General features: G+C 44.8%; 1 protein-coding gene across 1 annotated transcript; it reads right to left on the bottom strand.

Moving 5' to 3' along the window:
- Nucleotides 1-922: 922 nt before the first annotated feature.
- Nucleotides 923-27,827, bottom strand: CDH26 (cadherin 26). Its single transcript, XM_059713217.1, has 17 exons — nucleotides 27,758-27,827; nucleotides 19,651-19,713; nucleotides 18,404-18,526; nucleotides 16,461-16,622; nucleotides 14,529-14,676; nucleotides 12,742-12,908; nucleotides 12,432-12,563; nucleotides 10,685-10,870; nucleotides 10,281-10,546; nucleotides 8,899-9,041; nucleotides 8,246-8,479; nucleotides 6,274-6,501; nucleotides 5,973-6,103; nucleotides 5,521-5,598; nucleotides 5,179-5,247; nucleotides 4,274-4,357; nucleotides 923-3,387 (listed from the first exon to the last, which is right to left on the bottom strand). The coding sequence occupies exons 1-17, from the start codon at nucleotides 27,818-27,820 to the stop codon at nucleotides 3,184-3,186; spliced, it is 2,481 nt and encodes an 826-aa protein (XP_059569200.1). The 5' UTR covers nucleotides 27,821-27,827; the 3' UTR covers nucleotides 923-3,183.

A 27,827-nucleotide genomic window follows, 5' to 3' on the forward strand; every position in this document is an offset into this window, starting at 1 on the left:
TCCCTTGAGACCAGATACATGTGCAAAGCAGCCATAAAGAGCTCCAACCAGGTATAAAAAGTTAGACCTCGAAAAGTGTGCTAAATGTCGTGCTGGTTGGTACAGAGCTTTAATTTGCATGTGTAGCAGGGTCGCCCCTGCGGCTGGGAGCCCTGTCAACTGACTGCGCTCCCAGCTTCGGGGTGCACCATGTCCAGCCAGGGTGGGAGTCCTGCAATTGAGGGGACTCAGCCCCAGCAGCTGCCACTCTGGGCCCCAGCAGCACCCCACACAATCCCGCAGCTGCAGACATTGGGTTCCTGCACCGTGCCTCTCCGAGCTGGAGCCATAGCTGCCATGATCTCTCAGCCCCAGGGGCTGTATGCATCCCCAAGGCTGGGAGGCTGCAGCAGCTGCATCTCTCAGCTCCAAGGGTGCATTGGGCATCCCCGTAGTTTAGAGCCCCTCAGCTTTTAATTCCAGGTGCTTGCTTCTTGCCAGTGCAGGGGGAGCCCGGGATTAGGCTTCCTCTGCACTGGCAATAAGGCACAATGGGATCTAATGCACTACCTGCCTGCATGTGTAGAGAGGCCCTAGGAGTCTGTAATCTGGAGAGCCATCCTGCCCCCTGCTATGTTAGCTCCTAACAACAACTAGCGGGCATCGGAAAAACAGTTTTGTAAATGGAAGATGCCAGCCCCTGACAAATGGAGGCAAGATGTTTATCACTTATTGGTTCAATATAATCTGGAGTGTGACCCTTTTGTTGAGAGCTTAGCCTTCAAGCAGGTATGCAGGACCAAGTCTTACCTAAAGAAGTTTTAATATAAGGACATAGGACAATGTGATCAGAGACACCAGGGCTTGATGTGCACAAGCAGGTGAGAATTGCAGAGAGGGCTCTTGAGAGACAAGGCCCTGCTATTCAGGAAGGTGCAACTCACAGGCTGAAACATCTGTTTATTTTAAACGTATAAAAAAGCACAAGCAGATTTCCCCAAAGCAAAACAGAAATGCCAGTAAAATAACAGTTAATAAAATCAGTAAAAAAAATCTTATACATGCAGTGAAGTACCTGTCTTGAACAGTGACAGCCCCCCAGCCCAGCAAGACACTGCAAATCCCGTAGGGGTCCCATGGGAGGCACTTTGCCCTTATACCTAAAACCAGGCTACGTTCTGCATTAACAAGTAATTAAACTGGACCTCACCCCAACTCTGTGGGTTTGGGGAAGGAATCTGGACAGCAGTTAGAGACTTCAGACGGTAGGAGCAGCTGCAGAAGAAGCCGAGGCCAGGACCTGTACCCACTGGCTCCCTGTCCATCCTCACAATTTCGGCACTTCAGCTCCACCCCAGGCTTGTAAAACTTCCTCTCCCTGCCTTACCCCATGCTTTCCAGGTTCCCCTTGCCCATCACTGTCCTTTCCATTCAGCTAATCCTCTCCAAAAATTCTGGAACAAATGTGACGTTTGCTGCCATCGTGTTTGCTCTGCTTGTGTTCCCTGCTCCTTCACATGCCCCGCACCTGTTTCACCTTTTCACACTGCAGCTCATTGGGACACAACTTGAGTTGTGCAGTACCTAGCACAAAGGAGCCCCTTTTGTGGCTGGCCCTTAGCAACTGCCACACTGAACAGGATTAATCATTAACAAAACCATGAGTTGCGCACCCAGGGTGTGTTGACCCCAGCTACAGACTAGAGCTCATTGACTCCTGATCCTAAAACTCAAGAGTATCCCTTCCCCAGAATCAAAGATAATCTTGCTGCCTGCACTGACTTGGTGCCTCTTCTGTGACCTCCCAAAAAGAGAGCACATTAATATGGACTTGCAAAAGTCTCCTGCAGGCTGGCCAGTATACTACAGACTAACAGTGCAGTATTTAGTGAATAGAATAAGACAGGCAAGTTCTGTGCCATAATCTTTAAGAGAGAAGCTCTCCCTCTTTCCCCCCACCCCCAGTCCTGTACCAGCTGTTGCATGGATCACGACGTTCATTTTGCCAGGAGGAAGCCTGTGTCCGCCCCGCCAGGGTGCCCAGCACTCCCCTGCAGCAACAGGTGAAGAATGATTAGCATTCCCCGATATGCAGCCCTGTGGGCACTTCCATCTGTTTCCTTTGCTCTACCAAAGCAGACTCCCACTATGTAGTATCTAAGTGGTGGCTGGTCCTTTCGTTCCCTGCAGCCAAACAGACCAGACTGCCAGGCCAAAGCTCACATTTGCACATTCAATTAGACAGAAGTGAGCTCTGACCCACACAAACAACAAAATGTGAGCCACCACCACAGGGGGGGAGAAGTCAAGTCAGCTGCAGAAAGAACGGTGGATGCATTTGGGCATGACCGAGAACTCAACCTACGCTGCTTCCCAAAATCAAACTTTGCCTTTACTAGAATTTGGGACTTGCTGATCGCCCTAAATCCCCAGCAAATCTACTATGAGCATGGAGTCACCCCACTTCGGCCAGCTGGAGCAAGGCTGATGCCCAGATGAAGGTGTATGTAGGCATCTCCGTGTTGTCAGCTCAGTCCATTCAGCGCCTGCTGCTCTCCCAGGGAGTACTTGGCACTTTGGTGGCACAGTGGCTGTAAGACCACTGTGAGAAGCTGCTTGTGGCTCAGTGGTGGCAGCTGAGGTTGGTCACCAGGTCTAACCAGAGACAGCTGCATGCATACACAGCCTTTGTCAGATTAGTTTAAGAGGATTCAAAAAGAAACACAGCCACTGGAAAATGTCAGCAGGAAATGCCAAGTCCTTGATCAGGCAGAGACCTGTTACCAAAGGAGGCCAGGGATGTGCTATGTGATGTCAAAGACATTGCACTTCAGTCTCTTCAGCTAAAACAACTGGATTAACTCTAGTTACACTAAAAAAGCCTTCCTCTGGCACCAAAGGGCCCAGTACACCTGGCAGAGAAGGGAAGGGAGATGAAAAACTACTCTTTGAAGTCTCTACCATCTGCCTGTCAGCTCTTCAAGGTACAAACCCAGCAAAGGTTTAAACAAAATGAAAACAAAACAATAAAACCCAAACCACTGTCTGGCTGCACTTGTGGGATATTGCTTAGCCGTGCTCAGAGCTTTGTGCCGGGACCTTCCCTGAAGCAGAGAGCCTGCCAGGTTCAGCAGATGTTTGTGCTCAGCATGAGTCTCTTCAGATCCAAGCTAGTCTGATAGAGGCCCTGCAGCTCCATCACTGCTACAATTGAAATCTCTTCTGGCAAATTTCTTCCAGAACTGTAAACTTGGGTCCCAGAGTATTCAAGAAATCCACTGGCAACTCATCATCAGTCACAGGGATGGACATGCAGGAACTACATCTGTCTAGCTCTCCCTCTTCGACATATACACGAGGTTGGTACACGATTACATTGTCCTCCAGGTTACTGATGTGAAAGAGCTTCTGCAAAGGAGAAAGAAAACATTCAGGCAACGAACCACCACGGAGGCTTCCCAAACTATTATGTCCTTTTGGAAGTTAAAGGGATTCTTAACAAGCAGCATGTCAGCAAGGATGATACCCAGGATGATACTGCAGAAATACGGGTACTCTCTCCCTCAGTGGTCTGAGCATTCGCTTTATTGTCAAACAGTGACAGAAACATCAGATCCACCCAAGCCTGCCCTGGAAATAGGAGCTGCAAAGTCGATTTGATCTTCCCCCACAAAGATAATGAACCTGGCCAGGAAGAAGAAACGCCAGTGCATATGCAGCAGCTCTACAGAATGGCACAGCGAAGTGGTAAGAAGAGGCTTTGAATACAAAATACAAGGTCAGAGCCAGCACAGACTGGAGCACAAGGCTGCCTGGCTTCCTAGAGCAGGCAGCACCCTGGCACCCACAGCTGGCCCATGCAGAAAGAGGTGTGTGCATCTGAGACATGCCAGCAGCCAGGTGACCTGCATGACCCAGCAAGAAGTGCTGTGATGAGACCTCTTTGGCAGGGGCTCACAGGCAGTGGTGGATGGCCACCTCTTCTCACTCCCATCCTCCTCTATGTTGCTCTCATCAAGTGGCTCAGATCGCTGTCACTGAAAACATCCTGCCTGCTCTACCTGCCTGTATAGATCTCATCTCTTCCCCTGCACTTCTTATTTTGGAGGTGGGGTATGCAAGGGCTATGTCCTTTCCTCCCTGGGCTTTCCTTCGATGCCAGTACCATTTTCTCGGAGGGTGTTATTGTCCTGAGAGGAGCTGCAGCAGAACTGTTGAATTCCCGAGGCGACTCCTGTGCTCAACAGCCATGAGCCATTTGTCAAGGGAAGGCTTCCAAAGCAGCGTTCCTTACCTCATTCAGCATTTCATCCACTGTCTCTGTAATCCTGCTGAGGAGCCTCCCAAAACTGGCATCCGATCTGGAATAAAGGATCCCCTAAAAAACAGGCATGGCAACAGAGCCTCAGCAAGGTGAATGTCTTCAGGGAAGGCTTTACATTTGTCATTCAGGTTATAAAGAAACTAATCTGCACTTACTGTACCTTTACACCCACTTCCCGGGGGGGGGGGGGGGGGGGGGGGGGGGGGGGGCTGTTCATGTCTACTTAAAATGCAAGCTTGTCTAGGTAGAGACTGTCCCTTACTCTAAGTTTCTATGCTTAGCACAATGCAGCCCCCAGCCTTGGTTAGTCCTTAGGGTTATGTCAACAACCAGCTTCCCAATAACGATTCACAGTATTCTTTCTAGTGAAGTACTCCAAATATAGGTTGCCATGCTACAACCATGCAAACTGTCCTTACTTCAAGGACTAGCGAGTTAAGCAAATATGATGGAATGGGGTTCCTCCCAACACAAAATAAAAATGATATTATGCTTTATATTATTTCTAACTTTCTCTCAGATTGTTCTTGGGGCCTACCAGTGAATGCAATGCAATTATAGGCATTATATTTACATGAGGATTATGATTGTCACTTAAGTGTAATCTGAGAAACAGAACAAGTTAGCCAAAAGGGGCCTCAAGAGGTCTAGTCTAACCCTCCACCCAAGGCAGAAGCACCTCTGACTAAACCATCCCGATCGTGTTTATCTAACTTTACATTAGTCTGTTGGCATGCTTTTAAACAAACATGAAACGGTGGCACGACTGAAGTAGGGATTATTGGTTAATACTAAAGGAATAAAAACCCAGCACCACCAAAATAAATTGCTCAACCTGAAACGAACCCTAAACTAGCTTGTAAAAATTTACTTACAGATGAACCCAGGTCATAATGTCCTTGACTCAGTTTGAGGGGGGGTGGTAATAACTTTGTGTTTCCAACCTAAAATGGGAAAAATTCAAATTTCATAATTATCTGTTCAGAAATTTTAGTTAAAAATCTGGAAAAAAACTGATTCTAAAGACTACTCATTAGACTGTGTCAGCCTCAGAAGGTAATGGCTTGAGAAAAACAGTAATGTTTCTGGTTAGTGACAGTATGGTTATTTTCAGATTGGATTATATTAAGTTCTTTTGTTCTACGCCATGCTGCAAGCCAGCCACAACTACAGTTTTACAAAAAGAGACAGTTGCCTTTGCAAGAATTAGTGATTACCTGATCAATTTGTTCTCCTCCTTTAATTTCTGTATGCAGTATGAGTTGCATAGCATGATCTACAGCATCTGGACTAGCCTACACAGGGGTGAGATACATTAATTAGATGTACTGAGTATAGTGAATAAACAGGCTGGTACAACATTGCAAATAAAAACATAAAAGCCACTAAGATTTCTACTCTGTACCTAACCGTCCTGCCTTACTAATGCATACCATTAAGATGTCCAGGAAATGCCTGGAAATCCACTGGAAAGGTAGGAAAAGCGTCCTGTCTACTACCATAACCTGCACCATAAAATGCGTCATTCTTCCACCATGTTCAGCTAAGAAAGGGGACAGTGTTCTGCTCAATAACAAATGAAAGGAAATAGGAGCAATACAATTAAATTGCACATCTCTAGTAGATTTGATGTCTATTGGACCTGGTAAATGCAAACTCCATACCTTACCTGAGTCCAAGAGCTTCCACTTTCTGCATTGTAGTTCATCAAAGTCTGAATGCCTTCTTCAAATGGTGGGTAGACCTTTCTTTCCTTGTTTCTTGATGCACAAGTACACCAAAGTAGAACACAGGTAACCGCTGAAAATAGGAGAGGAGGTCACCAGAGTTGCCACTGATACTCTAAGATACTGAGTCAGTAGTCTATCTAGTTCAATACCCCATTTCTAACAGTTACCAGCCCCTGAAGTCTCAGAAAAATGGGCAACAGGCAATGGGCACTTGCCTGCAAATCCTAGGCAATTACTTACACAGTAACAACAGGAGAGTTGCCAAAATTGCAGCAATGGCACCACTTTCAAAGCCCACTTTCATGGGTTCAGTAATCTGCTCTGAACACGTATGCCCATCTTGGCAAAGGCAGACTCTTATATTCAGGATCTCTGTCTCAGAAAATCCTTGTCTGTCCAGAATATTGAGAGGCACTAAATAATCACCAGGTGAGAGGTTTCGCAACATTAAAAGCTCAACTGAGTCACCTGGAAAAAGAAACACAAAAATGTCTCTATTAAAAGCAACAAACAGCCTGAAAACACAGTGCTGAGGCAGATGGGTTTTCTTCCACTTGGAGTCCTTCTAAGTTACATATGCAAAGTGGGAAAACTTATCTGAAGCACCAAAAAGCAGAATGCCCGAGGACAGGTCAAGGGTGGACAATTATTTCAGCTGGAGGGCTGCTTAATGAGGTTTGGTGGGCTGTCAAGGGCCACAAGGGTGACCCCACCCCTTGACAAGAGCCCGACCCCCTGATTGCCAACTCGGGGCTGGAAGTCCCTCCCCCTAGCCCCCTGACCTTTGCCATTGGAAGTCTCCCCCCTTACCCCCAGAAGTGCTTCTTCTGAGAAGGGGGTTTGCCATCTTGGAATCAGAAAAAGATATATATGCTAAAAATGTAACATTCTCAATAACATATTTTAATTTTATTTTTAAAAAATATTTTTGTCCTGATTTGTGTGTGTTTGCATTGTGTATATAGAAGTGATTGAATAATATCTCAAAATGCAGTCTTACTCTAGTATATTGCAGGGGTGTGGAGAGATGGGAGGGTAAGGGGTTTGTGGGGGATGTGGGGAGGTGTGAGTGGCTGTGGGTGTGTGGGTATGGGAGGTTTATAGAGATGTGTGGGGTGTGTGTGGGTGGATATGAGTTGGGGATGGTGGGGGGTATGTGTGGGTGTGGCAGGGTGTGGGGAGGAGGAGGGTGACTGCGGGTGTTTGTCTGGGTGCACGCATGTGGTGGGGGGGGTGTAGTAGTGAGTGGGGCTCCCCCGGAGGCGTGCAAGTGTGTCAGGTTTGTGGAGGGGTGTGAGGGAGGGTGTGGGTGGGTGCAGTGTTTGGTGGGTGTATGATTGTGTGTAGGGGAGGGTGTGGAATTTGTGAGGTTTGTGGGGAAGGGTTTGAGGGTATGGTGTGGTGTACATGGGAGCCCTCCGCATGTGCCCCCCTGAGCTGATCAGCTTTTCCCTTGTGCTGACCAACAGTTTCTGCCCAATACCACTGCTGCTGCCACTGCTGAGCCTGGACAGGCGAGTCCGGAGCAGGCACAGGGTGTGCAGGCTCGGGGCTGTGCACACAGGTACCGCAGGGCTGGAGCCAGTGGCAGCAGCAGGTGGAAGGAGCCACCACTGCCTGGGCTGCCTAGAAAGGCAGTCCAGCCATGGAGCCACCCCAGGCTCGCTACGTGCCCAGGGGGCAGCAGGACGCGCCATGGCTAGGTGACGCCTGGGCCAGGTGGGACCAAAGGACCCGCCATGGGCTGGACAAAGCCCCTCCACGGGCTGGTTCCAGCCTGTAGGTTGCCTTTGCCCACCCCTGGGATAAGTGCACAGGTGTGCGTTGATTTGATATATAGCTACCAAGACTGCAGGTGCAAACTGGATAACCATGTGGACAAATGTGTTTAGTATGTGCTAACCTCTGGCTACTACAGCCAAAAAACAGCAGCACTTTCCAGCATGTTCAATGCTTCTATGTACTGTCTATATATATGCTATGTATTTCAATAATGTACATGTTGATAATCAGAAGAAAAGTTCAAAAGAAAAGTTTCCACCCCATCAGAATTTTTTGGAGGCCTCAAAACACAAGCTTGAATGATACCAAAGTGTAGAATTTAACCCATTACATGATAACATACTGTAAGCTTTAATGATGACTGTGCCATTGTGAAACAGAGGATGACAACATAAGCAGGGATTTCACAACATTTGGAAAAAAAACTTACCAAAACGCCTTCCTAATTTCCAGTTATGCTTAACAGTGTCAGAGTTATCTGCCAGCTCAAATATGAAAGGACCGGAGTATGGATCCAAGTCATTATCCTCAGCTTTTATGATAAGGGGTATAATTCCTTCTTGGTCACAAACTTCCAAGAATGGGGCAACTAATTTTGGCGTGTTATCATTAATATCAGACAGGTAAAGCAGAATGGTGCCGGTGCCAGTTTGAGGTGGAACACCTAGTCAGGAAGAAAGAGCGTGACTAAAAGAGTGCCAAGAACCAAGAGTCTGGTGTGGTTCCTCTCCCCAAATTGCATTATTATTCAGTTAGTAAGGTGTAAAGATATTAGGATTTTCTGCACTACAATTCTTCAGTTTATGAGCAGTACTTTGTATTTCTGTCCCATTTGGCATCTCAAATGTACTTTCTGAACAATAAAAATGAATGACCCCACGATCTGCTCACACCCTCCTCACACTACCCTGGCTCCAGCATCTCCACTTCCCAAAAGAGCGGGGGTAGAGGGAGCTCTTCTCCTTGTTCATTTTCACCCTGATAGTAGGAGCTATTTTACACTTTTCATCCCCTTAGGTCACAACTTAAAGCACTTGCTCAGGAATGGTGGCATTTTTCTCTGTGGTTTGTGCAGGAACTTACCATCATCAACAGCATGAACAATAACGGAGTACACACTGTTGTTCACATATGGGGATTCCCGATCAAGCTCTTTTACAGCAGTAACAAGTCCAGTGTTCTCATCGACGTTCACCCACCCGGCTGGGTCATGAACTACTCTGTATCTAAGAAAGACAAAGAGGTTCCAAAGCCCCATAATTAAAATCTCTTTGGGGGTCAAATATCATTATGAAAGACACCAAATGATGCAACAGTGGGGGTTCCCAATTTTTTGTTAGTGCTGATTTTTGGTGAAAAATGGAGAAGTCAGTAGGGACTACTTTTTTGTTTACCAGTCAAAAGGCTGCCATACAGGGTCTTCATAAAGTCCTTGTGCACTTTTAAACTTTAATAACTGAGGTTGTAGGTATGATAGAAACAATCTGTCAATGGCATTTAAAAGCAAATGTATTAGCGTTTGAGGACAGCTAGAGTACACAATCCTGGATTTCAACAAAACCACCATCCATCATGATACAGTGCCCAATCCTATCTTCCAACTCCTTCAAAATGTTTCCCAATTGCTTTTAAGTTACTGCACTAATTACATTGGTGATCCTAGCCCTAAGTTCCACCAAATAACGTGGTTTTGACAAGTCAACTACACTTTTTAACATGCACCCATAAAAAGAAGTCCAACGGTGACAGGTCAGGTGAACAAGGTGGCCAAGCAATTGCTCCACCTCTGCCTAGCCACTTCTCTGGGAAAAAGTCATTTAGGAACTGTCGTACATTCAGAGCTTAGTGGCACAGCGCTCCATCTTACTTAAGACTAAATTTGTTATTACTTATTAAGTCTAGCATTGTGTACTCTAGTTGTCCTAAAACTTTAATAAATTTGCTTTTAAATGCCATTTACAGATTGTTTCTATCATACCTACAACCTAAGTTAGTAAAGTTTAAAAGTGCACCAGGACTTTCTGAAGACCCTGTATAGGCAGTATTCCACCTGCTAATAATATGGCTTATCCCTCATCCCTCACCTGGAAGAACAACTGCTAGGGCAAGAAGGTAATTTAACTTCCATACCAGCTGAATCAGAAGAGAGTCATCAAAAGGTGCCATAATTTGTTTATGGGCTCAATTCTGTGCCCATACTGTGGGCTAAATAATGTCCTTAGCATTTTTAGCAAAACTCCCTTTGGAAAACAAGAGACACTTTATTCAAGCAAGGATGGCAAAATCAGGCCCTTTGCTGCAGAAGTAGGACCACCCATTTTTTGCTCGTCTAAAAGCATTCAGTTAATCTGAAGCTCCAGCATCCTTACAACAGCAGCACTAGGAGGTTTTCTTGCTGATGATGAAAAAGCTCACTGTGCTTCTTAATGCCTTCCCCAGCCGAGATGTACAGTGTCTCCACTCACTTCATCTTATTTGGCACCACATCTGAATCCACTGCAGTGTATTTTCCAAGTTTCGTCCCGGGCTTCACGCCTTCATCTTTTTGAAGAATAAGTATGGGAGGGTCAAACTGAGGAGCATCATTTCTTACTATGCTGACACTCACAGATGCAGTGATGGGTGTGACAGGATGGGTCCACTTCTTACTTGCATTGCATGTAAAAATAGGCTGCTCATTTACAGCAGAAATGACAAGTCTCCTCTGTATGGCACCTTCATAGTCCAAAGGCTGCAAACCCCAAACAGAAACTTCCATTAGTGATCATGACTTTTTTTTCTCTCTCTGTAAACAAGAGATGTTTCCACATTGCAGCAGCTCAAATTATTGATGTAGCTATAGCATCCCAGGTTTAGTCAAATCTCTTACCTTAATAACACTTAAAATCCCCTCATTTGTTTCAGGATCAGTCTCAATCATGAACTCTTCCTTTTCATTGCCTTGCACTATGTTGTACTTTGCCCTCCATGCAGGTGTATAAGGAGAATCTAGATCTTTCACCTGGAGCCTCAGCGCACCTGGCTGTTCTTTGCCTTCTGGAATTTGCAGCTCATACTGAAAGAAAAAAATGGATTGTTTCAGCACTGTCTAATCAGGAAGCATTGCATTCATCTAACCAGGCAGGCCAGGTTCTGCATCACGGTTGCAATGTCAGGTCCTTCTGATCTGCTTCATACTGAAGCCTTGGGCATCTGCAGTGGTTCTAGCAGCTCCGTGTCCCACTCTTTGCCAGACCCTCTTCATCAATAAAAAGGAGGTGCTGTGAATACCCAAGGCTAGGTGATCTCTGTTCAATCAGATTTCAATTAAAGGATTCAGAGAGACTGGTAGAATCTTTTTCAGTCTTAACTTATGTAAGATAACTGCCATCATTTGGCCTCCTGAGTCTCATTTCCTCCTCACCTCAACCCCTCCACCTCCATTCGGCCTCAATCTTTAAACACTAATTAAAGGATAACACTGGTACCTGGTAGACTGGAGAATCACCACTGCTACTAGGGGCATAGCTGTTAGTGTGGGCTTCATCCCCCCAAAGCCCAAACCTTGCCTTTAAACCTGCTAGGCCAAATGCATACAACCTTGTCCTACCAACCTCTAGCAAACTCTTGGACAACAGCTGAATACCCCTTCGGGTTTGAAACTTAAGCCAGAGGTTTGTTTTGTGCAATGTGTGTCAAATACTGCCAAGAAGGAAAATTTTCTTATAGTCTGTGGTTTCGGTCCTTTTTGCCAACACTAACAGTGAAGTCTCCCACCTTTCTACACTTGAACTTGCAAGTTACAAAACCAGTTTTAATCTTTTGTTACACAAATGGAAAATATTTGTTGGGCTACAACCTTCAAATCCTCTGCCTGTTCACAAGCTCTTGTCCCACTAATAAATAAATAGAAAAGGCTGTGATGAAGGATAGCATGCTCCCTAGAGATCGAGAGATAGGTGGGTGGTTACAACAGCATTCACTTCAGGTCAAAGCCAGGACTCCTTTCTCCAACAGAGAATCTTTGTTTCCCTGAGAAGTCAGGAAGGCTGCATCCCAAGGAGAGGTCTGGTTCTCCTTGGTTCTTGGAGCTCCTTTGCCTCTCTGCACGAGGTCCGGCAAAAGTAGGATTCAACAAACAGTCAAGAGCTCAGGCTCTAACATGCATTGTAAAACTCTAGTAACATTCAGCCTGTGCTCCAAAAAGTTATAATAAGCAGCCTAATTCAACCAATACGTTGGAGTAGAAGGAAAAAGTGGCAGGAATGGCCCGATCCTGACTATGAAACCAAACCACCCAAGTGGTCCTACTCCCCCAGGAACTACCCCAGGCTTTTTAGCACTTTCATGTAGAAATGGCACTAATCAACACCCTTTAGAAGCCAGTTTCAGTTCCTAGGAGCCACTAAATTTACAGCTGACAACACCCAGGCACTGCTGTTCTGGCCTGCAAAGGGGTTTTTCCCCTTCCTGACTCAGTGCTCTTTAATCCAGACCCCACATTCAAACACGTTTGGGCCTGATTTAATAAGACACCAAGAGCTCCTCATTTCACCAGTGCATGCCCTCAACACTTTGCACAACTGAATGTGCTCCTTTGCAGGAGGCTCAGTAAAGTAGCTCTACTTTCTTCTCACTTTTTCCTTAAGAAACACAGGCAGGTAGTTGTTTTCTGAATCTTCAACAGCAACGTTAACAATTGCTGTGGACGACATCCGTGGGCTTCCATGGTCTCTGGCTTCAATCAGAAGTTGGAAAGAGCTGGCAGCCTGGAAAAACAAAACAGTTCAGGTTCAGAAACAATGACTTCATTTTTCTGATCATTGCTACAATGATGATCCTTTCAACCTGTCATACCTCTGAGAGCCCCATTGCCCCACAAACTAAAGATGCCCGTGGCAAGTAAGCACCCACACAATAAATAAAAGAATGCAATATGTACTTTACCGCATAATTTAGGCATCCTGAAATATGTATCAGCCCGCTGGTAGGATCAATAGTAAATCTGGGCTCATCTGAGAGTGGCGTTTGCTTAGTGAGGTAATAGGCCACTCTAGAGTTATCAGTGTGTTGTTCATCTTTGTCAAAGGCTGTCATTTGGAGTACTGGCTTGTCTAAGATGAAAAATCAAGGCATTTATTACAAGTGCTCAGTACTGATGTGGGTTACTCAGGCCTAACAATGGCCCTTATCACATTCCACCACTTCCCTGCCTCACCATCCGCTTGTCTGACAGAGACGTCCTCTCTATCCCTCCACAATGTGCCTCTTCAAGTGAGCTGACATTTGCCTCTGCAGCTCCTGCCTCTTCTCCCCCCATGCTAATTACCTCTATAATCATGCTTAACTACCTCTCTGGGGAGACTGGCCTGTATCTAATACTGTACCAAACAAGGATATGCTAGAGGCTGTAAAACGGAGGAACAGTGGAAAAAACCCTGCTCATACCCTGTTCACTCTCCCTTTTGGTATCCACTCTCTGTCACAGGATACTGGGTGCACCTATGGTCTGATCCACTAAATGGCAGTTCTTATGTATTCACTGGATTTCAGTGTTTCTGGAAATAAATGGTTCATCAGTTTTTAATCCAGGCGTGCTGTCCATCAGCCTTGAAGAAACTAACCCCACCACCGGGTGCTCCCATCACTGCTACCGCTGAGCACATCTCTCTACATTTCTGTTTGTTCATCATCTGTAAAGATACAAAGGCCTGGTTCTAAAATGTAAGGTGCTGTATACACCTTACAGCTCCCAGCTCATAGCTCTGAAGTTTGCCCCTTAAAAAGCTGGTTAAAGGGCCTACGCGGAGCCCTGGAGAATGAGAGACAATCATTCTGTACTGAGGACTGTAAAAGGAATGGGATATGGATTACATCTATGGAGGTCTTATTCTCACTATAAGTAGTCTTGAGCACTATTTATTCTCACTGAAGTCAATAGGTGTTTTTCCAGTGCCACTGCACATATTTTCTTATAGTCTTATAGTCTTGAGGAGCATATGACCCACAACTATTTCCAACCTGAATCAACCCTGCCTACTTCCCATCTCATAGGTTCACTCTTTATTCTCTTTATGACCTCTCCATTTTTTGTACTGTCATTGACTTCTGAACCTTGTGAAAGGTAAAAGACCTAAGAGCTTTGAAGAGCTACCATCCCTGTCCGGTCTCCTTTTAGAGTCAATGTAAGCAAAAACTTTAGGGTTAAAGCGCATTTGCACCAAGATGTTTAAGGGAAGCATTCATTATAAAGCTCATCTAAACTTGAAAGAGACTCTACTTTAAGACTCATTCTTGGCAACACCATTCAGAGTCAGATTAAAGGCAACTCCACCAAAAATACGTCATTCCCTCTTTTCTTGCATTTTTCATATAAGCATGAATTTCAGACTGATTATCTCTTTGGTTAATGTTACAACACTGAAGTCACAAGGGGTGACTGAGGGAGAGATTTACAATATCCCTGCACATCCTGGCAGGTTTTGGATGAGATTGAAGTCATATTACTTATAGTAGCAAGCAATATACCTAGGAGCAACTGTTTACAGAAACAGCATCCTCAAGACTAACCAGGAATATATATTACAGTATATTACTTCTGACTCAAACAGGAATGGGATGTTGTTCATTGAGTCCCTAAACCAATCTATGTTTGCCTACAATCCAGGGAGAAGAAAAGCAATTTAAAATATAGCCAGGAATAAGCCAATGATGTCCCTTATACATCTACTTACCTGCACTGTGATTTTCTTTTATCATAACATTATATTCTGCCATAGGAAACTCAGGTGCATTATCATTAATATCTTTAATCTTAATTCTGAAGAATAAAGATGTGTCTATTTTTTCACCAGTCTTCTTGTTTGTAACATCAAAACGTATCTAAAATGGACACCGATGAAGACAGCAAGTTAAATTTCAGAAGCAGGCAGGACACATTTTGCTGTGTCCTGTTTCAATTATAACCTGATAATGCCTTTGTTTTGCTTCACCAACAAATAATAAAGTTACTCCACTTGGCTAAGTAAGCATGGTTCAGTTATCCTTTGAACTGAGAATAAAAAGTGAATGCTTCATACATTTTGTAAAAACTGAAAATGCAGCTGTGTGCACTTCAGAAAAGCCACAGACAAGGGAATACAGCTCTTTCATGGGCTAGATTTTTTACCCTAGTTTCTAATCGTATGGACTCAGTTTTGATCATGCAACAATTTTGTTCATACCTACCCAAAGCAAGCAAAGAGTTTTTAAGAACTTTAACAGCAAGTACAGTCTAAAGAGCTCTTATGCTGGCTCTTAATACATATTTAAAATGAGAGAGATGGGAATAAGGAACAAGCAATAAAAAGTGGGAAAATATCAGTAATCATGACTTGCATGATGCACTGAATTTGCTCTAGCTAAATTTGTGGCCCTTGTAGGTTTCCTTTCCATGAACACTAGAGTGATTAAGTTTTGAACTCCCATTTCCAGACATTCGTGGACTGAAACAAATAGCTTGAACTTCTGTCCTGACGTGTTCACATGTTCATCTCATCAGGAAAAAGATTTAATCTGGTTAACCCAGAGGGCAGAATTCTGTCCAGAAAGCACCATGAAATACTGAACATCCAGAAGGGAAACTGCTACGAGGCAGCTGCAATCTACAGAAGACACCTGCGAGCAGATACATAATCCAAACTGTTTGTTCAGTTTGCCCAATAATAAAGTGCTCCCTCTTAGGCTGCGTCCAGATGTGCACGGACATTTGGTTTCCTGGAGACAACTACCGGGTGCTCACCTTGCACCGCCGCTAGTTGTCCCCGAGGAATGCCTGTGCCACATGCGCACTGGCGCATGGCAAATTTCCTTGGGTGGGGTAGGGGAGACTGGGACCAGCACTGGGTTGGCCCCAGCAGCCTTACCTGGGGGCCTGTGGGCCTCCCAGAGCTGCAGCCACAGTGCTCCTGCCACGTGGAGCCTGGCTGGCAGCCGAGGGTGGCTCTGGCCAGCCTTCAGGCAGCGCATACTGCCGCTGCATGCATCACTCCACTTTTTTTTCTCCCCAGTTTTTTTTTTTTTTGACCCCTGGATATCCAAGAGTCAAAAAAAACCCTCCATGCTGCTGCCTTGCAATGCAGAGAACAATGGAACGTGCAGAATGTGGCACCGCACGGCCGCGCTCATCTGGACGCAGCCTTATAGGGCAGCCTTTTGACTACCCTAAACACAAGCTCATCATAAGTCTTCAACTCCTTCGATAATCATCATGGACACTTCATATATGCCACAGCAGAAGCTTGCCTCCAGTATCAAAGCAACAGCACTGTAGTACTGACAATATTCAGAGTTTTGTTTTTACAATGCGGTTTTTTGGCTTCTATGCCGGTAAACTATCTTGATATTTTGAACAAGTCTACTATGAACCAGATCACACCCTAAAGGTGTGCAGTCACTGTAACTACAGAAAGAGTAAAAAAAAAAGCTAAGCTTTGACACTGATTGATGATTAAATAATCCAGTCATCTGTATAGGCACCATTGGCTATACAAATATTATAGCAACTCAAAGGTAGAAACAAATATAGACTTGAAATTATTATTGGAATTTTTCTTTCATGTGAAATATTTAGCACTAGGAGAACAATTCAGAGGTTCCATGTGTTTGTTCTATCAAACTATACTTACCAAAAAAGAGGAGTTTCTCTCTCTATCAATGCTGCGATGTACATATATGCGCCCATCGGCATCATTTTTTATACTGAACAACCCAATGTCTGGGTACAAATCTACTCCAGGTCCACTGATTAGATATGTTGCGAAATGGTGGATTGTATTGTTATTGAACAGCTACAAAAGAAACAGAATAGTAGTGAAAATTTGGTCACATTAGAAGGATGAAGTTTCAACACCAAATTCAAAGGTTTTAAAGAGATACCATCAAAATGTTAAGATAATGTATTGATTTGATGCACTCTGTAATCATGGTTGTGTGCCTCCCATTTGGAGAATGAATGAATGAAGTATGGGTTAATTTTTAGGTATTTTGCCTGGAATAGAAAAATCTTAACAGTAGTGATCAAGGCCTTGATATTAAGACCGTGATACCAACTGATAGAAAGACAATTCAGTTGGGCTCTAATGAAGGCCTACTACAGAAATGGTTCAGAAGAGCAGTTGTAACAAACTGATATGTTAAAGAACAACAGGTCATCAGCTCAGGGTGATACACACACACGTTCTGAACCAGCTTAACAAAAAAGTATCTGAACTGCTATCAACCACCTATTGCATCTCATTAGAATCAGTGGCTAGACTAATACACCTGTCTTTAAAAGAGGCACTGGGAGCGACTATTACTGAGCCGCAAACATCACATCAGTACCCATGAAATTGGTTGAAACCACAATTAAAAACAGAATTGAAAAACCACAATTAAAAACAAATGCCTAAATGAATCCACTAAGGGAAACTAGGCCTGTTCCTGTTAGAAACCTCTCCCTTTGAATTCTTTGAACGTGTCCAGAGATAGCAAGTAAAAGGCAAGTAACAGTTGATTTGGACTTTGCTCAAAGTCTCTCGCACAAGGCTATTAAAAAAGTAAGTAGCCCTGGGTCAGATGTGAAGTCCCATTACAGATGAGAAACAAAAGATTCTTGTTAAATAGGAGAAGGCATATACAAATACAGGCTTAATTCCCTGTGGATTTTCTCCCCTATATAAACCTCAATGCCTTAGGAATTAATGGTTAGGAAGACACTTCTTCCTGGGCAAATATGTGATTACTACAAATCCCACACCACACAGGACGGGATTAAGGAGCAACTATGGCTTCAAACAGCCCTGCCCTACCACACCTGTAAGGAAGCATGTCAGACCTATGGCAAAGGCCCTAAATGGAGGGCAGGGGAGGGCAGGTATCCTCTCCTTGGCTCCTGGGGAGGTAGGCAGAAGTGCTTCACTGGCCGTTAGGCCCACCTGTGCTTCCCTTTGAGGGACAGGAGGACCTAATGGAAAACTAGAAACCTGCTGGCAGCACTGAGTTGTGCCATGGCCTGCCGGAAGCTCTGAGAAAAAAAAAGAGTCATGCCATGCTCTTGTAATCTTTGTTTCTTCTTGATCTTTGACAGCCCTGGGAGACGTGGGCTCCCACAGACCTATCCAGAGGGCTGTGACTTCTATATGCAGACTTTTGCTTAAGACTGGAGCCTAGGTGATTGTGGGGCTCTGGCAGAGCCCAAAGGGTTGCTTTGGAGGATAGCTGGACACAAGTTCATTACAGAATTGTGCATTGCAGGGTTTTTTAACCTTCCCCAAAAGCAACTGGGGTGGGAAACTGTCAGGGATGAAATACTGGACTGCTTATTGGAGCTATCCTGATCTAGCCTGTATTTCTGTCTGATACGATGTGAAAAGAAGACACTCTGAATCTTTAAAAAGAGCATGTTCCACAGTAAGCAAATATAGTGGTGCTAATTCTCTGCCACTTCAGCCACTGATTTTGTAAGGACCTCCTCATATGACAGAGAAAAGTGGGCAAAATTCTCATTTAAAATGTGTGTTTTATGATGGTGTTGCGTGTTTGGTGTCTGCTTTTGGTTTCATGGGGTTTTCTGGTTTGTTTTAATTACCTCTCCAACAAGTTTGGGAAATGGTCCTTCGTCCTCCTCCTGAAGCTCCATAGTGGTGATAACCCATGCCCTCTTTGTGCGCCGGAGAGGACGTAGACTGTCTGACCGATAAAGCTCTGGTGCCTGTTAGGTAGAACAGTACATTAGTGACACAAAACTCACATACTCTAGTTTCTTACTGCAGAATACTTCTCTTGACACAGGATTTAATCAGAAAAGCAAAATTTAGTTATAACCAAATGTGAAATTGTAATAAACCTAGTGTTGAGTTAAAGTTATCAATAGACCTAAGATTAGAATTGATCATTTCCTGACTCCTCACTCTCCCTCTCCATTCCTATTACCCCAGCCTAATATTCAGTACAACAGACAAAATGAGGAAAGTGATTTATCAGCTTACTATGCAACACCCCCACTAGTGAGACCTGGCCTTTCCCCAAATATACAAATTAACAGACACAGGCATAATAATGTTGGTAATGATAATAATACCATATAATTTAATAGCAAATTCTGAAGAAAGTAGATTATATCATAATTTATAATGTTATTATAAAGCTAAGTATTAAATTAAAATCTAAATATATTATAAATGGCGATCAACACTATTTTTCCTTGATACATCCAGAGTCATGTTGCAAGATGAACAAAACAATTTACCACCATCAGAAGGCAAGGTTCCTACAGAGAACCGCATTACATGATCCTGAGCAGAAATGTATTTAGCGTAGTTTTATTTCTTTTCACTCAACTTCAGACTGCCGCATTGCATTTAGCTTCTGAAAAGATGGAGCTGAAACATTTTCACTTCACTGTGACTGGTGCCTTTGCTTAGTCTATGTTACTAACAGACAGTAACTCTAAATCACGTGATCGATCCCTACAGTGATTATCACTTTGTCTTTGCACTGCAGTAAGCACTGGGACATTCGAACACAGAATATTATATGAAAAATATGCTGGGGCGGGTTAGGTTGATTTTGCAGGAAATTGCAGACAGTGCAACAATGCAATAAACAACAATGCAATGCAAAGCAATAAACAGCTTTTTGCAGTTTCCACAGAAATTGTGAATTAAGTAGACCCCTAGTGATAAAGGCTTTTGATACATGCATTATAACTAATTCTGCCTCATCCTTCTCACTTCCTGGTGACTGGTGACTTGTAAGTAAACCAAGCTGAAGTTTACCTATCTTTCCGATCCTGACTTCAGAGATCTCATTTACGAAATAACTTGAATTACAAACCTCATTGGTAAGTTCTTGGGTGACATCCTCCTTCTCATAAGGCAAGCTGCTGGCACAAGTAACCTTATAAAACAAAATGGTGACAATTAGGAGAATAGTGATTATAAAATGTTAATGAGACCTGAGCTTGCCCAACAGAAGGCATGTGCCCTTATCACCTGAAAAGTTCAAAGAACAACTGGCTCAAGTACTTACCAGATAGATATGAGTATAAAACTGGTTGATAAAATATGCTTTTCTCTGTACAGAAGTTAGAAGTGTTAATGCCAGCTTATTGTAGTCTTTCTGCATTATTACTGCCCCATGCCCAATTCCATACATAGCTTTTACTTAGCTAACGTTCCCAGCCCAAACCACCATTAGAAAATGCAAAGATCCTGATACACAAGGCCAGTCTTGTGCAACTCAGTGATCAACTGTTTCTCTGCTTTCTATCTCTAAGTTAATTAAGTTGCTTTTACTGTTGTTCCTGAAAGCAATCAGTGGCCACATCCAGAAGTGTGCAGCCATGCGGCATATGGTGCCATAGACATGTCTGTGGTGCCACATACTGCACATTCAACTGTTCTCCGCACTGCAAGGTAGTAACGTTGGGCAGGGGGGAGGGTGTTGACCCTGGGATATCCACAGGTCAAAAACCCCATGCATAAAAAAGCAGAGCAGCACAAGCAGCAGCAGCACAAAATGTCCCACTGCTAACTGACTCCAGGGAGCCAAACGTCCATGCTCATGTGGACACGGCCACTGGGTGCATCTAAGTGTGCAATTAGCATGGAAAAATAAACTTTGGCACAGTTAGTTCTGGAGTTTATTTCTCCCAGGCACAGCATTTACATGTGCACCTGAGACTGCAGCACATTGAGCCAGGGTGGAGCAGCCCCAGGCTGGCAAAGGGCCAGGAGGGTCAGCCTGCCAGCCCAGGGCCACTTTGTCCCATGAGGAAGAACTGACTGGGGTACAAGGGTGCTACCATATGGGGGCTAGCTGGCAGGCAGCCCCCACACTGTAGCCCCATCATGCCCCAGCCAGTCCCAGTCACCATCTACACGTGCACATGCATTTTGGTGCACTAATGACTGTGTTGTAGGATAATACTTCTCCTGGACAGTACCATCCTACAGAGGAGTTAATTAATTTACTGTGCCCTAATATGCGTGCACGTGTAAATGGTGACACTTTAGTGTGGAGCTAATTAGTCAGCTCTGCAGTAAAGCACATGTCTAGATGCACCCACTGGGTGTTCATTAATGCTTAGTAGTTACTGCACATTCAGTTTAGTACTTGTAATCAAGTACTAAATAAATGTGTAGTAACTACAGTTACTGCGCACTAGCACCGGCGAATGCCTTTTTAGTGATGCTACTGTGCAATAGCCTAATAATACTGCCCAGTAGTGTATTAGCACTGTCCACGCTACGACACACTACTGCACAGTGTTATGAGGCTACTGCACATTAAGTATCTCGTGTAGACGCACCCACTGAGTAGGATAGTTTTCCGAAGCACTCATGTTGGCCTACCATTGCCAACTGAGGTTGGCATAATGGGGGACAGAAAGAGTCCGGTGCTATTCAGCTTAACATCCCTCAACTTCACTTGGTCTGAGGTTGACTCCTTGAAAAAGGAAAGGAATCTGAAAGGTTGCAATGAGAGAGAGTACCTAAATCCTTTAGGCTCCTCTAGAAACTGAAAATCTACAATACAAAATATTGCCAGCGTAGCACAAAAGATTTCTGTTGGGCATCCAGTGGGGTTATATCTTTAGCAAATAAGAAGCAAATATCTTTTTTCCAGGCACTAGCTGTAACCACAAAACTGGAATCTAATTCGGTACCTACAAAGTGACCTGCAAGAATAGCTCCACTCCTTGTGCCATCAATTTAACACTGCGCTTCAGGTGTAGATAAAGCGTTGTGATTACACCTTGTGCCAATACAACAGAGATTATCCTTTCAAAAGTTTTCTTGCCATACTAAGTTAAATAAGGAAGGATACCGTTCTCTATTGACATAGGGTAGGTATGTTTCTAGAAAGCGGCTGTGAGGAGTGCCGGGAGCAGGGAGTACTGCTCTCCCGGATCTCATTTGGTGTCAGCTTCTCTCTGTTTTCCTGTATTATTATTGCTCTGCATTTGTTTTGCAGATTGTTATTACCTTAACGTTTTCACAACTGAAGCCCCTACAAGTACAAGGATGTGCAAAGCTACTCCTGTATAACTAAATGGTCACCGATCTCTGGTTCCCCTTTTTACATCCAGGGGCTCGCAAACGCAGGTAAGAATCTAGCTTTTGGAACGTGCCGGCTTGCTTCAAAAAACACGTACTCTCAAAGCACGTAGAAAGGACCAACCTGAATGGTTCTTTCTATAAGTTATTTGGTTCAAAAAGGACCTTTTTGCGAATGGAAATGTATTTGCATTTCAATGGATTTTTCAGGCAATCTTTAATGATGCTTTAATGATGGCTGGAATCAGTCAAGCTATAGTGATTTATGTGCACTGAGCATCTGGTCCGGGACTCCAGAGAGGTAAAACGTTTCTCTCCATTTCCCCTGCTTCCATGCCCTCCCTCCCCCCCTGCTCTCCTGAAAGGTGCTTTAAGGAAAAAAACTGAATGGTGCTGAACCTGAGAGCTGAACAAATTGCAGAGCTCTGACCAATAATAGGGTACCAGGTAGGAACTTACTTCAGTGGCATTTACTTTGCCATTACCAGACTGGCTGTTAAGAAGAGCTCCCGCCGTGAACAGAAACCTGGAAGTACTTTTCATAGCATAACAGGAAACATTTTCTAACAGTATGCTGTGAAACCTATTATATCAGCCAATTCTGACAATGTGGCTGGCATGGAGATAGTAAGGAGCTATGTTTGATCAGAGCCTAAAAAAAAAAAGGCTGAGAAGCCAAATACTTGATCTTAGATGTTCAACAAAACGAGAATCTTAGAGAAATATTGCTGTCATAAGGAAAAGCTAAACCTTAGAGTCATATTTGGCAGAGAAGGAAATACAGAAATTAAAAATAAGTAAATTATTCTTTTGCAGGGTGAGAGGAAATGTATTACAATTCAGTGGTGGCTGAAAGGCATCTAGTCTTACTAGACACAACTAGATCTGACTAAGCTCACCTTGCATTAGAAGTTGACTTCAGGTCATACGCATCTCTCAGGTTTGGGAGTAAGTAAAGAAAGGAGAAATGATTTAGTTGCTACATATTAATTTCCATGCTGAACAAGAATCAATGTGCGCTACAAGAATATTACAATAAATAGAGGAAATGAAAGGGAGGATAACAGAGTTAAAAAAAAGGAGACTGTATTTGAAGAATCCAGACTTTAGACTTCATAAATTCAATTCTGAGCCCAGAGGAAGAGTTTCTATATGATCAGTTTAGCAGATCCTCAGCATGCACTTGACTTCCCTGTGCCTCTGTATTAGCCCAGCTATCTCTTAGTTTTATTAGTTATAAGGGGCATAGGTTGTAGCTGTGCTGAACTAAGGACATAGGCACGCAAGGTTCTTTGGGTGACTGATATCTTGTACTAAACCAACTTAAATGGCTGGGGGGTGAAATTTTTAGCAAGCTTTCAGGTTTAAAACCCCTTGGTCAGGCTGAGGAAGTCTCTGCAGTTGGTGTGTTCTCTTCCAGCTATTTAAGTTGGTCTAAAAAAGATATCAGACTGACCCAAAGAACCTTATCTGCCTTTCATCTGTTATTGCATTTGACTTGGGACTATGACCTTCCAGGGCAAGATTGTCCGTTCAAGGATATGTCTAGCGCTGATGCTTACAAATGTTTTTCTCTTTCTTTCTCAAGCTTCTTTTTTTTCCCTTAAGGAGTCTTTGCCATTTTATACAACTGCCTTTCCAAAAATGTCCCCCAGAGAAAAATTGAAGCAAAGCTAAATGAGGATTACTTGGCTGGATAAATTCTGCCAGGATCAGGGCCATTCAAATAGTTTTTTAAAGACCTAGCTCTTATTCCCCCCCAGAAGAACACTTTGTGCTATGCTTGAGCCTAAAATAGCTAGAGGAATTGCACTACCTTTATAAATATTTTACTATCATTCGAGGCATTAAGGGAAAGATTCATTTGAGGAAGCTTTTCATTTAAGAAAAGCTCATTTCATCTTGTATGTGATAACTTTTTAGCATTAGCCAGTTTTCAAGGCAACTGCAGAGCTGATTTGTGTGTGCAGCCACCACAATATACATACAAATTTGGCAGCTGCACGTCCATGTGACTAGAACCGTCATTTGGCCATGATAGTGCTAACAGAGTTTGTAATTTTACACATATTTAGTGTAAGCCACTTAAATGTGTATAGCTGGGCAGATGTTTAAGTCTGCCTAAAGTGCACATTAAGTGCACGAATGCATATATAAAGCCGGTGCATGTTTACCTTTACTTTTGGGTGCAGAAAGATTGATTACACATAGAAATTAGTGTCTGAATAGACATTATTTTCATGAGTTTTGCCATGGCAATTGCAGGACAATCCTCTTGCACTCCTACATAGTCCTGGCAATCATTCATGCAAGCACAGGGATCAGTACTGTCCTAAGTATTGTGTGTAGCAAGACTATTCATATTGTTTTGAGGATAAGCACTCACAGGGCACAGACAGAAATTACGTTTGTCATGTAATCAGCCCCCTGAAAGTACTCTACAGCCACGCCGTGACACATATGCACAGCTGCACAGCGCTTTTAAAGTGGCCGATCCTACAACAAATTAAGCCTCATTAAAGGAGGGATCAGATGAAGGCGCTCCACTTTGGAGTGCCGTAGGGAATTTGTGCTCCCTAGGGTTAATCTAGTGCAGGATTGGGCCTGTCTGCAGGAAGGCAGGGCGGACAGGGGAGGGGGAGCAAGCTGCTGGCTAGGGTTTGCCTGTCCTGAGCTGGAGGGGGCGTGGATTGGAGCCCCCCCAACCTTGCAGCCCCCATCAGCCCCACCCCCTCCTGCTCAGGCCAAAAAAACCTGCTCAGGCCAAGCTTATTCTTTTGACTCAGAAGGAACATGAAGTTGTCAGTTTAATCTCATCAACCCACAATTGCAACCATTCCCTGGAGAACCCGAGTTCTAGCGACTAACAAGCCTGAAATAAAAAATCCTAGCTCATATAAGCCCATACAAATTTTAGTGGTCTTTTTTAATTCTTCAAAACAAAGTGGCATCAAATACAGGTCAGGAATGAAGGGCGAGACTCCTGGTTGGTATAAACTGGCATCGCTCAAATGACTTCGGTAAAGCTCTTAGTAGTGGTTTACGATCTGGTCCAGATTGCAATCTATTGATTGCCATCTTAAAATTTTTCTTAAATTACAGAGCAAACACTCAGTTAAGGAAATAGGTAAAAAATATAGCCACTCACAGGGGGGTAAGTAGAGCTGGGAGAATGGCATGAAAATTACACTGAAACAGTGGTACTTATTTAAATCAGGTTGGATTTGGCACCTGTTCGGAGGGAGGCAGATCAAAACTTGAATGGTACCTTCAGCTTCAGAGAGAGTCCTGTCTATCTGAGACAAGTCTGCAGTTTGTACTGAAGATACAGCTCCTATCATCCTCCATGTCACTGGAGTTTGGATTGGAGACACTGACCCACTATTTTCTTCACTTGCTAAGCCAGCTACACTCTGGGGAGGGCAATCAGGCCAATATGATAAACTCTGCCAGAGACTGAAGTTGTCTTTTAGACTTCTTAGCTCCCCTTTCAAGGGGCTTAACATTTTGCCATAGCACATAGCTTACGGGGGCACAGTAGGCCAAAATGGCACATGCTTGGGATAATAGGAGAAACTGTATTTGGACAAAGCTTCAGGGACACTAAGGTAGATATATTCTTAACTTGAGGCCAGTCCAACAGAACGGAGCCCCTTACTTCAAGAGACCGAGTGACTTGTTTATCAAGATCAATTCATTTTGGAGGTTCCCTGGAGGAGGGTCTGGATAATGCCAAACCTTTGATCTGCTGATAAGAATTACTTGCTGATAAGCAAAAAATACAGGGTTCAATCCCCCTCTGAGCGAAGGGAGCTTAAAACCTGGATCTGCTGCTCCCTGAACAAGTACTTCAGTGTTTAAGGCAGAGCTTTCCAAACTTTTCATGTTGGTGACACACTTTTTAGACATGCATCATTTCGCGACACAGTAATTCAGTTCCGGGGGAGGGGCCAAGGGAAGCAGACGCGAGTAAGGGAGCTCCGCAGTGCCCCTCCGCAAAATTTTCTGCATTTCGCGCGACACACCTACACACTGCCGCCGACACACTAATGTGTCGCGGCACACAGTTTGGAAAGCTCTGGTTTAAGGCATTGAACTAAAACACAGAAGGACCCACTGTGTCCTTCGGTTTTACTAGCAAGCGCCCGTACAGGTGAGCAGGGTGCATCTAGTTCACTGCATGGAGGTTTGTGGAGTCCAAATTGGTGCAGGAGTGCCAAAAACAGGAGTTAGGCAGCTGCACAACTACCACTTCAGCTGTACAGCGCGATGGGAGTCTGTCCCAAGCATCTGCTGTGCAGGACAAGCATACCAGCAAATCCTTAAATGAGGCTCCTACTCGATACAGCTTTTACTCTAACAGGTCATAATGGAAGGAATAACACCCCCCCGTGCCGCCCAAAACCTGCCTATTTAACAGTCAAGTTTATGGCCTCTCCCTGCACCTGTCTAGAAGCTGGATCCTGGAGAAAGACTTTGAGTGAAGCAAATGCACAAACCTCAGTGAGGATGGACCACAACTTTAATACCTAGACCACAGATGCAAAGACCACTGCCTATCATACTGATCAACATAGCTTAACTGGTTTCCTTGCACTCACATGTCGGTCTGTCTATATTCCCCTCTCCCCATCATTTTATATTTGGACTACAGGATCTCCATGGCATCCTTTTGTTCTGCTGTTCATGCAGCACCAGGCACAATGGAGCCCTAGCCCATGACTGAGACTCCTTCACACCACGGTAGTAATTTCGTGATGCTCATTCACCTTACAAGGCAGGAAGGGACTCTGGCTATAAAGGATATAGCCCTCTTCCAAGAGGGTGAAGCAAGCCTGATGCCTCTGCGCAGCCAGGAGCTCCAAAGCGCAGAGAGGAGACTAGTGACAGGGAGCTGGGACTAGTGACGGGGAGCAGGGACTAGTGAAAGGGAGCAGGGACTAGTGATGGGGAGAGGAGACTAGTGATGGGGAGAGGAGACTAGCGATGGGGAGAGGAGACTAGTGACAGGGAGCAGGGACTAGTGATAGGGAGCAGGGACTAGTGACGGAGAGAGGGGACTAGTGATGGGGAGAGAAAACTAGTGACAGGGAGAGGGGACTAGTGATAGGGAGCAGGGACTAGTGACGGGGGGAGGGGACTAGTGACAGGGAGCTGGGACTAGTGACGGGGAGCAGGGACTAGTGAAAGGGAGCAGGGACTAGTGATGGGGAGAGGAGACTAGCGATGGGGAGAGGAGACTAGTGACAGGGAGCAGGGACTAGTGATAGGGAGCAGGGACTAGTGACGGAGAGAGGGGACTAGTGATGGGGAGAGGGGACTAGTGATGGGGAGAGAAAACTAGTGACGGGGAGAGAAAACTAGTGACGGGGAGAGGGGACTAGTGATAGGGAGCAGGGACTAGTGACGGGGGAGGGGACTAGTGACAGGAAGCAGGGACTAGTGACGGGGAGAGAGGGCTAGTGACGGGAAGCGGGGACTAGTAATGGGGAGCGGGGAGTAGTGATGGGGAGAAGGGACTAGTGAGCCGGGGGAGTCTGAAGTCAAGTAGACCAAAGGAAACTGGCACCCCAAGCCCCCTCTACAAGGATCATGCAATTAACTGGTTGATGGGACAAGGGCAATCATATGAAAGCGCAGGGCGCGGGGTCCTGGCTGCCAGGATCCCAGGCTCAGAAACGAGGCCCCGGGACCCAGGTGCCTCCAGGTCCCGGCGGCGGTGACCCCTGCCTCTTGCCAGTGCAAGGGGAGCAGGGGATCGGGCTCCCCATCCACGGGCAAGAAGGCATCTCGCGTGCAACCCTCCCATCGCAACGCGCCCACGCCCGTGCACGTGCACTTGCACTTGCCCTTGCACGCCCCGGGGACGCGCCCGCACCTACCGCCAGCGGCAGCAGAACCAGCAGCAGAACCAGCAGCAGCAGCAGCGGCGGCGGCGGCAGCATCGCGGCG

Source organism: Alligator mississippiensis, chromosome 9 (genome assembly GCF_030867095.1).
Source record: "Alligator mississippiensis isolate rAllMis1 chromosome 9, rAllMis1, whole genome shotgun sequence".
NCBI lineage: Eukaryota > Metazoa > Chordata > Crocodylia > Alligatoridae > Alligator > Alligator mississippiensis.